At 38.9% G+C, this 13,792-nt stretch overlaps 1 protein-coding gene across 2 annotated transcripts in view; it reads right to left on the bottom strand.

Annotated features, from left to right (window-relative positions):
* The window catches only part of SCFD2 (sec1 family domain containing 2), a 502,615-nt gene that overhangs the window by 415,517 nt on the left and 73,306 nt on the right, over positions 1–13,792 (bottom strand). For both annotated transcript variants that reach the window (XM_004460622.3, XM_023589439.3), the window contains exon 3: positions 4,894–5,021. In XM_004460622.3, the coding sequence (XP_004460679.1) occupies positions 4,894–5,021 (128 nt within the window). The remainder of the gene's footprint in view (positions 1–4,893; positions 5,022–13,792) is intronic.

Genomic DNA, 13,792 nt, shown 5'->3' with positions numbered 1-13,792 from the left:
TTTTTTTCAAAGCCAGTGTTGCTAAATGATGAAAGCAGGAAATGATAGTGGATGTGGCAACTGGTGAGAAACAAAAGTTACGAACCTTGTCTGGTGTCTCATCAAGAGAAGTATAGTGTCCGAAAAAGATGGCAAGATTAAGACAGCATCTATCCTCAGCTCTGGACATCACATTTAAATAAAGAAGAGCTTTGTCAGTAGATCAGAAATAGAGCCAAATGGACTGGTGAAGGGAGGGAAAAGCTTATTTCAGAAATGGTTGAAACAAATCTTCATGTTTAATTTGGAATCAAGAAAAGGGTGGTGAATCTATGATGCTACCATTAAGCTGTCCCCGAAGTAGAAGAATAATTTGGGAAGCATCACAATATAATGGAACAGATAATTATCCGAAAACATGGCTCAAAAGATTTTCTATGAAAGCATGACCACAGAGGTTTGGGAACTACAAATGGAATCAAGATGATTTGGGAAGGTAAACAGAGTCAGGAAAGCAGTAATGAAATGTGATTGTAACTAAGCTGAAAACGGAAAAATGTATTTAGAATTTTGGATAAAGAAAGACTGTGTTATCAGAAGAGTGACATTCCACATAAAGTCTAGAAAAAGACAAATGAAGTGGAAAGAATGAATTGGCGCTTGTCCCAGAAAGAAAGGAGAAAATCATCTAACTTAATGTGTTTGCTCTGATTTCATTCTCATCAAACAACCTTCTTATAATCTGCTCCCCAGATTTTCCCATAGAGAATATAGCCACAGCCCAGCAATTCCAGTTTGCTTGACAGTAATAATCTTCACTCTGCTCAAAGCTTTCATTCCTTCCCCCTTACACCCCAAAAATTATAATAAAAATGATTAACTTCCTCATTTTTATTGTTAAAGACAGTGAAATTTGGCAGTAAGTGGGAGAAGCATGACCCATCCCCAGATTAATCCATCATAATCAAGAGTGCCAGAAGTCAAGAAAACTCCGTCAGACCTCCAGGAAAGTGGCAATAGCCTTGTAATGAATGCTACAAAGAGGTCAAGAAGAATAAAGACTGATAATGCAAGGTATTAATAATAGGATGGTATATAGGAACTCTGTATTTTATTCATTATTTTTCAATAAAACTACAACTTATCTAATTTTTTTAAAAATCACCTGTAGCAGTTTGATATTGCTTATGAATTCCAAAAATAGATATCGGATTATGTTTATAAACTGGTCTGTCCCTCTGGGCATATTAGATTATATTGGATTCAGAGATTTCACTTTTACTTGATCAAATAATGATTAAGGCTTTGATTGGGCAATGTCAGTAGGACATTGCATTCCCCCCTATCCCCCCCGCCCCTTAGTGGGCAGGGGACTCAGAGAAACCACACCATAGAGAAGGGAGGTTGGAATTTTTGACCTGGAGCCCAGGAAGTAAGCACACAGAGGACCAGAACAGCTGAGCCCAGAGAGAATCAGGCTGGAAGAGAGACGAGCCATTTGCTTGACAGTCTAGAGCTGCCCTTGTAGAGAGAGGTGAGGAGCTGAGCCAAGAGAAGAACAAACCCTGGGATTAGAGGAATCCAAGAAGCCTGAACTCTGGGCAGTCACCAGCGGCCATTTTGCTCCAACACATGGCAATAGACTTTGGTGAGGAAAGTAACTTATGCTTTATGGCCTGGTAACTGTACGCTTCTACCCCAAATAAATACCATTTTTAAAAACCAACCAATTTCTGTTACTTTGTATCGGTATCCCTTTGGCTAACTAATACATCACCCATATCTCACCAAAAAAAATAATAATAATAATAATGAAAACCGAAAAAATATCTTTAAATTTAGTGGTCTGGGAGATTTTTCAGTTAAAAAAAAAAAGGGTCAGAATCAAGGCCACACTAGATTAATAAGCAAGAAAATAATGAAAAAACAAAAATATCAAGCATAGAATGTACTTTCAAAAAATTTGGCTATGAAGTAAAGTGATCTGTTTCATTTCAGCTCTAATAGGATCTTTCTGCCACCCATTAAACCCTGGGGAATATGTCCATTCTACTGAGAGCTATAGAACAAGCTGGTTGGTTGACTATCCTCAAACAATGCTATTTCAGAGAAAGAAATCCTCTATAAAATGTCTCAGGGTTTGAGATAGACACTTTCTACTCTTCTGCAAGTAGTCATTTTGGATACAAGCAAATGGATTCCTTAGAGTATATTTGTTTTATACTTTCTGAATACTTCTATCATTATAAAAGCCAGTGGAGGAAAACTACAATTCAGTTTACAATGTTTTAAAATCACTTTTCTGGAACACATCTATTTCATCAACTGACAATTTAATAACAAACTCTAGGAAAGATGGCATATTTATATGTGAAATGATGAAATCAATTTTTTTTTGTTTTGGCAATGAAATGTTTTTTCTTTTAAGAGAATGATGTTTATTTCTCTTCGTGCTCATAATATTTTAATATGAACTTACCTTGTACTAAGAAATGCTATATTTAAGATCTGAGGTTTAAATGATGAGATTGTTCTTAGTGCATTTCAATAGAATAGAATCCTCAGTTTAGAATTATAATTTCTGTTTAGTGTTTCAAAAACACCAAAAGCCTCTGTGGCACTCACAAAAATGTATACTTCAGTAGAATTTACAGCAGAGGTTGGGGAAAATGCATAGCTTAAAGTATATTTCATAGCTTAAATGCTGCTAGAAAAGGTAATCCAGCCATCTTGAATACCAGAGTATTTTTTTATGATAAGCTATGTGATAGGCAGTTTTCAAATATCAATGTTTTATTATGTTTATGTTGCAGCTCCTTTCCTTACTATTCATGGAAATACATCTGTTGGTAAATGGAAATGAGACACACCAGAAATCCTAGCTAGTGACATAAAGCAGAAATGGGTAGCCATATGGTGTTATCTTTTACTAAATTGTAACTGGCACATTAATAAAGTGAGCTTAGGGCCAATTTTTTTGGTTTCTCTTACAACCAAAGTTTGCTAACAAGCATCTGTCTCTCTGTCTTTCCCTTTCTTTCTTTCTTTCCTTCCATGTCTAGAGTTCTTGGATAAAGCAACCCATTTTATCTCATTTTTTCTTTTTATCAATAAAATTCAAACATTTAAATTTGAATTCCTTATGGAATTATCAGTCCTTTTTTTTATTTCTGGCTTTGATTATTTTTTAAAGATACAGTTCTTTTGAAAATTAAACTGTGTTGATCTTTCAGTAGTCCTGCATTGAGCAATAAAAATTGATTTATGTTGTGATAGCATCATAAGGTTATATCACTGAAACACAAGACAAATTAATGTTATCATCAAAACTCTTTGTGCATTCCTATTTTTCTTGATCCTAATGTGAATTAGTTCTTCTTCAGCATACTTAAGAATAAGGAATTCTATAAGGTAAACATGATTATTGAGGTGTACCTAGGACTGTGGAAATTAAAAAAAAAATTTAAAAGAAAAACTAGAAAAATAGTCAAATGTCATGATGACCTCAAGGTAGTCACTTTATTTCTATCACAAGATAATATACTGGTACTGGTTTTATGGAAGTAGAGGGATTTTATAAATAATTACAAGAATATTCTTCAGCATCTGAGTACCTGAATATGAATTTCAATCATACCCCGTATCAGATATATGGCTCTGGGCAACTTACTGAACTTTTCTCTGCTTCAGTTTTCTTATCTGAAAAATGGGCTACTAATGATACCTGTCACACAGCATTACAGCGAACATTAAATAAGATAACATGTATAAAGAGTTTGAAGAACTCTGCCACATTGTAGGCACTCAATAAATATTAGCCATTTTTATTTTTCTTATCACTATGCACGTAAACCTTCATATATATCACCTAACACTAAAAGTCATATTTTTTAAAAAAATATTATGAGCCTATAAAATTTTCTCCTAGGTTCTCCCACATTCTTCTACTTCCAATTTTTTTTTCTTTTTCAACTTGATTTTTGTTCTCATTAGTAGTCAATAACTTGGGCTACAAATCTCAGCAAAGAAAAGTTTTCCCACCAATAAAATGTATTAAGATTTACTCAATACCTAACTCAAGATTATAAGCAAGAAATCTTATTTTAAAAATTCAGAAATAATCTCTTGCAGGTTTCTAGGAATAAATTCTACCTATTAACCAGATTTGGCATCATATTTAAGTATTTTCATATTAATAAAATTATTTAATTTTCAAAGCCAAACAAGCAAAAAGTCAGATTCCTTTCCTAAAATAAAAAAAATCTGTGGTTCTCTGACTTTCCATCAAAAGAAAAAAAGCCATTTAAAACTCAAATTCTGTTGCAATGAGATTCAAAGCTAGAGGTGGGGGGAAGAAATGAGTAATGAGAAAAATGAGGTATGTAATCCCCTGTGAAGAAATAATAACAATTATGTAACTGAACAAATAGCAGACCACTCTCAGGGTGAGGGGCCAGGTCAGAGCTTTTCTAACTGTTCATTTTTCCAGTATGGTAGCTCATTCATTAATTCAAAACCAATGAAAGAGCTTTCTTTCAGGACCATAAAGGGGGAGCGAGGGCAGTAAAATAAATTTTTTAAAAGCAGGGGTGGAAGAGTAGCATAGAATGATGAGAAGGTAGTCCAGACTGATTCTGCTAGGTTTAGATAAAACTTTAAAAAACTAAAAGAACTATTCTTTGTAAACAAGGACTCTCCTAGGGTTTCCAAAGTTTAGTCTAAGAAAAGCAGTCATTGCTGAGCCCCGAGGGCAGTGTCCATATATTCCTTCCTATTCTTTCAGCAGTTTACAAATTTCTTCAGTACTTCTACCTACATTCCATGTGGGCCGGCTTGGCCCACAGTTCAGAGGCTAAAATAAACCTCTCAGAGCCAATGATCACAGTCCGCCCAAGCTGAAGGGGGCAAGCTTACCCATACTCATCTTGATTGGCAGGTTTTCTCTGCTTGCAGCTTCCACTAGATGTCTCCGAACTTCCATCACTGCCTCTTTGTGCTTGGTGTTCAGTAAGGCTTCCCAGAGGGCTTTGGCCTCCGTGTCACTGCAGTGAAACCACAAAAAGAGCATTGGAATGAATTTCTACTGCATAATGAAAAGGGTTTGAAATGCAAAACATGCTGTTAAGTATGGTTTTTGAGCACTAGTATATTCTTTCCCACTGATCGACTCAAATAATTTAGTTTAAATAAAGACCATTTAATCTATTTTAATTGGCATAAAATATTGAGAAATTAAAGAGAGAAAAAAATGAAACCAAAGGGAGGGGACTTCATTGTGCTATAAGAACAGTAGGAAAACTAGGACTATTTATGTATTTGTTTTAAGATTTTGCATTAAAAATTATTTCAGAGTACCATTCAACCAATCCATTGCTAGAGTAACATATACATGTTATAAAAGTCAAGCTGAAACACATGCCTTAAAATCTTTTATCAGCAAGAATTTCTATTTAAAAATTGTTCAGTAGACTTCTGTATTTGTAGGTTTCCTAATGAACAAAAATCAGTATTTATGCTAAGTAACCAAGGGCTTAAGTAGACGCCTTTGGGCCTTAGATTGGAAGGATGGCAATTACTGAAGTCTTTACAATTAAGGTTTGATAACGGCTCAAAGCACTGCATTATGCACAGTCTGTCTGGCTCACTTCCCCCACAGCCCTCTATCTCACCCAACGTGCCATATCCAAATTATGAATGAATACACTGTTCTTTCTGGAAGAGCGTTCCATGTAGCCAAGTATACACAGTTATAGTAACGTTTTAAAAACTGAATATAAAGAAACAAAGATGACTTCTCTCCCTTCCTAAGGATTTCTTCCTCCACTTAAAGCCCTTCCAATATTTCCAGTTATTCTACTTCCATTACCAATAGTTGGAAAATTCATAGATTTTTAAATTTAGTTTTAAAAGTTATACCTAGCAAGATATTATTTACTTGTAAATGCTATCTGTAATAAGATAAATCTTCAAGTTTGAATTTAGTTTGGCATAATGGATGATGGTTTTAGCACTGAATTTAATATCTGGCACATAATCTTTTGTAAGTAGTAATTTTTACTATCATCTATTTTTTTCACAGTGAATTAACATCACTTTTCAGCATTTTCCACTTGTTTTAATCTGATCAAAGCTGGCACCATTATAATTCTGCTTCTAATATTCTAAGGTTAATTTAAATGAGCAGGTATTTTACTTGTCAAGCCTTATGCTCTATGGTTGGGATGTAGACAAAAACAACTCTCAGGCTTTCTACGACTTATAGTCTAGAAGAAGAGGCAGGCACAAAAGTAAAGAAATTACAAACAAAATAAAGTGTGATAAGAACCATGATCGGGAAGTGGATTTGGCCCAGTGGATAGGGCGTCCGTTGGGTCTGTGGTTCAAACCCCGGACCTCCTTGACCCATGTGGAGCTGGCCCACGTGCAATGCTGATGCGTGCAAGGAGTGCCCTGCCACGCAGGGGTACCCCACGTGCAAGGAGTGCACCCCGTAAGGAGAGATACCCAGCATGAAAGAAAGTGCAGCCTGCCCAGGAATGGCGCTGCACACACGGAGAGCTGATGCAGCAAGATGACGCAACAAAAAGAAACAAATTCCCATGCCGCTGACAACAGAAGCGGACAAAAACAAGAACACGCAGCAAATGGACACAGAGAACAGACAATGGGGGAGGGAAGAGAAGAGAAATAAATTTTAAAAAAAGAAAGAAAAATATCTTCAGAAATATTTTCTAAAAAAAAAAAAAAAAAGAACCATGATCAATGCTTACATAGATTTCTCTGGAAGCACACAGGAGAAGCCTGAAGTCTGGTTAGAGAAGAACATTTCAGAATGTGCAAAGCCCTAGGCACATGACACTCTCCCTGGGGCTCTTTTGCTCTATGACAATGTGAAAGGGAAAGAGAAAAAGAAGGTCAAGAGAGAAGACAGCCTCTGCTTTCCTTGCCAAGACTCATCTACTTGGTTCTGGAGGTCACTAGGACATCTGGAAGTATGAGATTGATTTCACACTCTAAGTACAGCAGCAGTTGTGAACCCAGTCTTTATCATCATTCAACACTGGGTCTGAATCCTAGTTCTTCCACACATTTGCTATGGGACTTTGGGAAAATTACTGAACTTCTCTAAAGCTCTGGAGGCAACAGAGTATCACTGAAAAATTCTGAGTATAACTCCCATTTTCCCAAACCTATAGCCCATACTTATTCCCTACTTTAATTCTCCAGAGAACCGCTGTCCAACTAAAGGGAATATTTATAGACACTCAAATCTACACATAGGACTTCCAAAGTAGAACTTCACCACCTTCCTCTTTCCACAAGAATATGCATGTCTCCAAGATTACAGCAGGTTCCTTAATGCTGTGGTTGCCCCTCAGATTACTGTAGTAGTTAAAATGTGGGCTCCTGGGTCAGATAAAAATCTGAGCTCACATTCCAACCACTCTTCCCTTCATCCATTCCACTCTAGTTATAAGGCCTCCTTGATCTTCCTCTTGCATGCCAAGAGCAGTCATAGGAAGCTCTTCCCTCTGCCCAGAATACTCTTCCTACAAATATCCTCCCTCCCTTCAGGTTCTGCTGAAATGTCACCTTATCAGACAGATCTCCCCTTACTATCCTAGATGACAGAGTGATAACAGCTCACCCCAGCACCTTATCACAACCCTCCCTTCTCCTCTTACTGGATTTTACTGTTCTACATAATCCCATCACATCTGCCTTCTTACACTTTTAAGTTTAGGTTTTTGTTGTCTATCTCCTTCCCAGAAGGTAAGATCCTTCTGTGAAGGCAGGGACTTTTGTTTTACTCATTGTGAATGCCCCACTACCTAGTACAGTGCCAGGCCAGTAGTAGACACATTCAATAAACATTTATTAAATGAATTAATTACTGGTACCTGCTAGTTGTAGTGGCCTTATGCATGTAACTAATCTCTTTTCCTCAATTTTCTCAAGTGTGAAATGGAGGAAATAATAGCAACTACCTTATAGGTTGCTGTAGCAATTTGATATGGTTATGAATTCCAAAAATAGATATTGGATTATATTTGCAATCTGGTCTGTACCTGGGTGTGATTAAGTCATGATTAGGGCTTTGACTGGGCCATGTCATTAGGGCACTGAGTCCCCGCCCCTTGTTGGTGGGGACTCACCAATAAAAGGCATGGCAAAGGACAGAATTGAAGGTTTTTCTTTTCTTTTTTTTAAAGATCTATTTTATTTATTTCCGCCCCCAGCAGTGTCTGCTCTCTTGTGTCCATTCGCTATGTGTTCTTCTGTGTCTGCTTGCATTCTTGGCAGCCCTGGGAATCTGTGTCTCTTTTTGTTGCATCATCTTGATGTGTCAGCTCTCCATGTGTGCCACACCACTCCTGGGTGAGCTGCGCTTTTTTCACACCGGGCAGCTCTCCTTACAGGGTGTACTCCTTGCATGTAGGGCTTCCGTACACGGGCGATACCCCTGCGTGGCATGGCACTCCTTGTGTGCGGCAGTGCCGTGCATTGGTCACCTCACCACACAAGCCAGGAGGCCCTAGGTTTGAATCCTGGACCTCCTATATGGTAGGCAGACACCCTATCAGTTGAGCCATATCTGCTTCCCTAGTTGAGGGTTTTTGATGTTGGAGTTTTGATGTTGGAGTCTGATGCTGAAGCCTTAAGCTGGAGCCCCAGGAAGTAAGCATACAGGAAAGAGAAACAAGCCCCAGGAAGAGAGGAACCCTGAGCCCAGGAAGAAGCAAAGCCTAGGAAGAGAGGATCCCTTGACTCCAGAGAGAAGCAAAACCCTGGAAGGGAGGAACCCAGGAAGCCTGAACCCTTGCAGACATTGGCAGCCATCTTGCACCAACACATGAAAATCAACTTTGATGAGGGAAGTGACTTTTGCTTTATGGCCTGGTATCTGTAAGCTCCTACCCCAAATAAATACCCTTCATAAAAACCAACCAATTTCTGGTATTTTGCATCAGCACCCTTTTGGCTGACTAATACAGTTACTGTGACTATTAAGTAAGATAATACACACAAACCACTTTCCTGATTCAGAATAAATGTGAGCAATTGTGTGGCTGTTGCAGTGGTTGTTTCTACTACTATTGTTATAAATGATACTGTCTTAGCCATGGCCTTTAATTCAATATGTACAAGGGTTTGAATTCATCTTATTAGATGAACTCATAAATTTAATTACATTGAGTATTTTAATTCATACGATCTTGATTAAAGTCATTGGGACTATTACTCTTTTGCCTCTTTGTCTATTAAAACATTTTAAAAGGACTAACATACTTTCCTTAATTTCTAATATTGATGCATAGTGAGGTCATGTTTCTTTGAAAGTGATTTTGTTAATACAAGCAATTCTGATTGTCTAGATATTAGCTACAGGTTTTTAATGTCTATTTCCTGTCCTAAACAGTTTCCTAAGCATGAAGTACTAGGTCCCACATCACACAGCATCATTTTAGAACTTAGTAAACTTTAGTAGCTAAGTATACTAAACTAACATTCATTAACTAATTCTGGTTCTCTGAATAATTGGCACTAAAAAAGATTAAAGCAATGTTTACTGTTATTTCAATGGTCTCCTACACCTATTTTTTCAGCAAGTCACATGCTATTATTGCTACCCAGTGATTCACATATGTACTTCTGTATCAGCAATAGGTAAGGAAGAATTCATAATAATACACATTAAAAATTCAAACTCAAGCAATTATGCCTATATAATTTATATATTATATATAATTTATATATAGAGAGAACTTTACTATAGATTACTTAGAGACAGCCACTGGATATTATAGGTTCTTTTACAAAGATTTTCAGGCAAAGACTATTGTGCTAGCTCCTTGCTGAGTCAGTATAATTACACTGAAAATCTATAGACTGCAGACAACAGAATATTTTAAAATTAAACTGTTACTTTTACAAGGATTTCAGATTAAGGGATTATTTCCAGAGTGACTACCAAATGGATGTAAAGCTCTTGAGTCAGAAGTGAACGGGAGAGGTAATATTAAATTAATTACTTTACATCTTCAGCAGGACTGTACCTAACCCAACACAGGCGAAAATCCATTTTGTTTTTGAAGACACTTAAAGAAGTTTTTATAATATGCCTGAGAAAAGCACTACCACTTCAAATAAATTGAATTGCTATTAGATCCTATTTATACCTAATCTAAACCCAGTATGTTGTACTGTAACATACTGTATTAGTCTGCCAAAGGGGTGCTGATACAAAATATCAGAAATTGATTGGTTTTTTAAAGGGTATTTATTTGAGGTAGGAACTTACAGCTACCAGGCCATAAAACATAAGTTACTTCCCTCACCAAAGCCTATTTTCATATGTTGGAACAAGATGGCTGCCGACATCTGCAAGGGTTCAGGCTTTCTGGGTTCCTCCCTTCCAGGGTCTTGCTTCTCTCTCCTCTTTGTGCTTATGTCCTGGGGCTCCAGCTTAAGGTGTCAGTATCAAACCCCAACATCAAAACTCCAACATCAAAAACCCTCAGTTCTGTCCTTTACCATGCCTTTTATCTGTGAGTCTCCACCCACCAAGAGGCCGGTACTCAACGCCCTACCTAATCAAGTAAACCTCTGAATCCAATATAATCTCATATGCCCAGAGGAAAAGACCAGTTTACAAACATAATGCAATATTTCTTTTTGTAATTCATCAATAATATCAAACTGTTACACCTACTTCATCTTACTTAGTCTTTTTTCTTAAGTTCAGGAACAGTTGGTCCTAGTCCTTTTAATAATCAAGCCCATCCTAAAAAGAAGCTTCTTTTTGTCAAGGCTAAATTAAGGAAGATTTTGGAAAGATAAAAAAAATATATTAAAATATACTTTTAAATACCACCACCTTGTCCTATTTTTTAAACATTTCTTTTAAATGCTCTTATACTTATAAAACTTCTTACATAGTATCTCATTTGCTCCTTGCCTTGTGAGCTAAGCCCTTATCAATGCCCTGATTGAAAGAGCCTCAGAGATGCCAACTGACTGGCTTAAGTACACAACTCACAAATGGTTAAACCAGGACTCATACCAAGGTAAGTGGCTCCTAAGCCCAGTGATCTATCTACTATGTCATGACATGCTGTTTATATTACACAAACCATCAAAAAGAGACTTAATTATGTAGAATTCCAATTATTTTCAACTTTCCATGTTGGTTTTTTTCCTAATCCTTAATATATCCTCTTCATGACACCCCCCAAATTCACTAGGTGTGCCCCACATAGGATGAAGTGGAGTAGATTGAAGACTGACGTAAACCCACACTAACTCATGAACCAGGCGAAGCTTTCTCTCAGGATTTTGCACACTTATTGTTTTAAACAATATTGCCTATTCACCTTGCAGGTCACCATTAACCATTGTCTCTTTGCTACACAATATCACACATTTTCTACCTTTATTCAAGTTTCTTCATTAAATATTTCACTTCTTCAAGATGACCTTGCTGAAATTTTTCATCATTTTTATAACTAAAAGGCAATAGAGTCCAAATTGCCCAGAGGGAAGTATTATTTCCAGTCTAGTTGTTATTTGATGTTCATCACATCCTTAGGATAGACAGATTACTGAAGAGATTAAATAATTTGTCCAAATCATATAGACAATTAAAGAATTTTTGAACCCAGGCCCCTGTGAACTCCAAAATCCACCTATTAACCACAGCACTATACTATTCTATAAAATAAAAGACGAACTAATTTTGGAGATTCCTTGGGTCCTTAAAAAATTATATTTGTATGTTTTCCATTATGCCTTGGTGTTCCAAGTTCACATGAATGTATTTGATTAACTTTCCAACACTCAGCAAAAGATGAATGAATATTCCATACTGTTATTTCTTTTATTAAAACCCTTTTTCTTTTTTTACAAGTCCAGTGTTAGTAATAAAGAATTAACCAAGGAACATTCCCCACAGCTTATAAAATATAAATTAAACAATTTTCTACATTTTCTTCTGTTTTCAAAGTCACATTTTCCAAAGAGATAAATATTAATTCATTTTAGCTACTAGAACACAATTTTATTGGGTACAATAGATTCCTTTTGCTATATAATATGAAAGGGCATATTTGCCCTATGAAAAGATCCACTGTATTATTATGATATATAATTAGTTTCTACATTGTTAGTAACTACATAAAACGTCAAAAACATCCTTTTATTTTAAATAAAATTATACTGAAGTGTATCATTCATATATGAACATATACAATAAATGTATAATAAAAATTGTGAATTTACAAAACAAACATGCATATGAACTTACAAAAACATGCATGTGAACTTACAAAACATATAGGGCTCCATGAACAATACCTTGCATTGTTGTGAAACTTTTGTTACAAACCCTGAAATAGCTTCATCAAAATACTACTAACTATACCCCGTATCTTACTGTTGCCGCCTTTCTCCACCCCTCCTCCCCTTCCAGCTCCCGCCGTCCTTCCCGCCAGTCCCGCCCATATTGCCAACCCACAATCTGCCCTCTTCCCCAGTAACTGCTTACCTCAGGTCTATCTATCAGCTTCAGCCTGTCCACAGCCACCCCTTAGCCAACCCTCCCTTCATCACGCCCCTCCCTCTACCCATCCCTATATAGCTAAGTGTACTTCCGTAATAAAGCAGACCTGTTCCTGCGCTCAGGCGGTCTCCGTGGTTCTTTCCTAACCGCGCGTCCCCCACGCCTGGAGAGCCCCGGTGCTCTATCCCTGGAGCACCCCCCGCCGGCGGTTCGGTAGGAGCTGACCCCCCCCCCGACTCTTGGGCCTGAGCGAGACTGAGACCTCCCCACTCAGCTACAACTGGCGCCCAACGTGGCAGCTCCTCCCCCGGCCCCTCTCTGCTGCTGCTGCTGCTGTGATCGTCCTCCTCTCCAGGTAGGGACCCCTCGCCCGGACGAGCCCCAAGGAACCCTTCGCTGTCGTCCCGTCCCTATCCCGTCATGGGCGCCTCTTTGTCATTGCGTCAGGCGCCGCAAGTCAGGGCCCTTGCTGCCCTGCTCGATGCCAATGGAGTCCGTGTCTCCTTGCGGCAGCTCCAAAAGTACTGGGATCTCTTGCTCCCTTTTAATCTGTGGCTCGCCACCTGCCAACTCTGGAGCCCGGACACATACTCGCGACTCATAGATCGAGTCACCTCCGCCATGGAGCACGAGAAACGCACCTTCCCAACATGCCTCTTACCCGTTCTCATGGCCATTCGCGCTTGTCTCCTTGGCGCTCCGACCGAAGCCGTTTATGAAGCTTCTCCCAAACGGCCTCTAGACTGTGATCCCGATGAGTCCGCCGACACTGACTCTCTGTCTAACCAACTTGCTGCTGCTCTCGAGCGCGAACCTCCCCGCCCGAGCTCCCCGCAGCAGACAGAAACCACTCCTGCCACTCCCCAAGATGGCGGACTTCCGCCTTCTTCCCCCACTTCTGCCCAAGATGGCGCGCATCCGGCTTCTTCTCCGCCAGTATCCTCCTCCTCCTGCCTCTACCCGCCTCTTCCTGCCCAGTCAGCATCCGGTTCGGGCCCGGAAACTGCAGGGTCGCCATCTTCCGCTAAACCGGAAGCGCCCCCCATGCCATTTTGTCCGCCGCCGGATGTAGCTGCTCCGCCATCTTGGCCGGCGCCCAGAAGGGTCCTGCCGCCATTTTGTTGTCGCCCGGAAGCCGCTAAGCCGCCATTTTCTCACCCGTGTTCCGCTTATCCCTTGCCGCCGCCGTACGGCAATAGCCCTTCACCTGCCTTGGCTGCTCCATCGGTCCCCGGTGCCACGCCTCCTCAAACC

The sequence above is a fragment of the Dasypus novemcinctus genome, chromosome 1, assembly GCF_030445035.2.
Source record: "Dasypus novemcinctus isolate mDasNov1 chromosome 1, mDasNov1.1.hap2, whole genome shotgun sequence".
NCBI lineage: Eukaryota > Metazoa > Chordata > Mammalia > Cingulata > Dasypodidae > Dasypus > Dasypus novemcinctus.
This window is presented reverse-complemented; position numbering and strand designations above follow the sequence as displayed.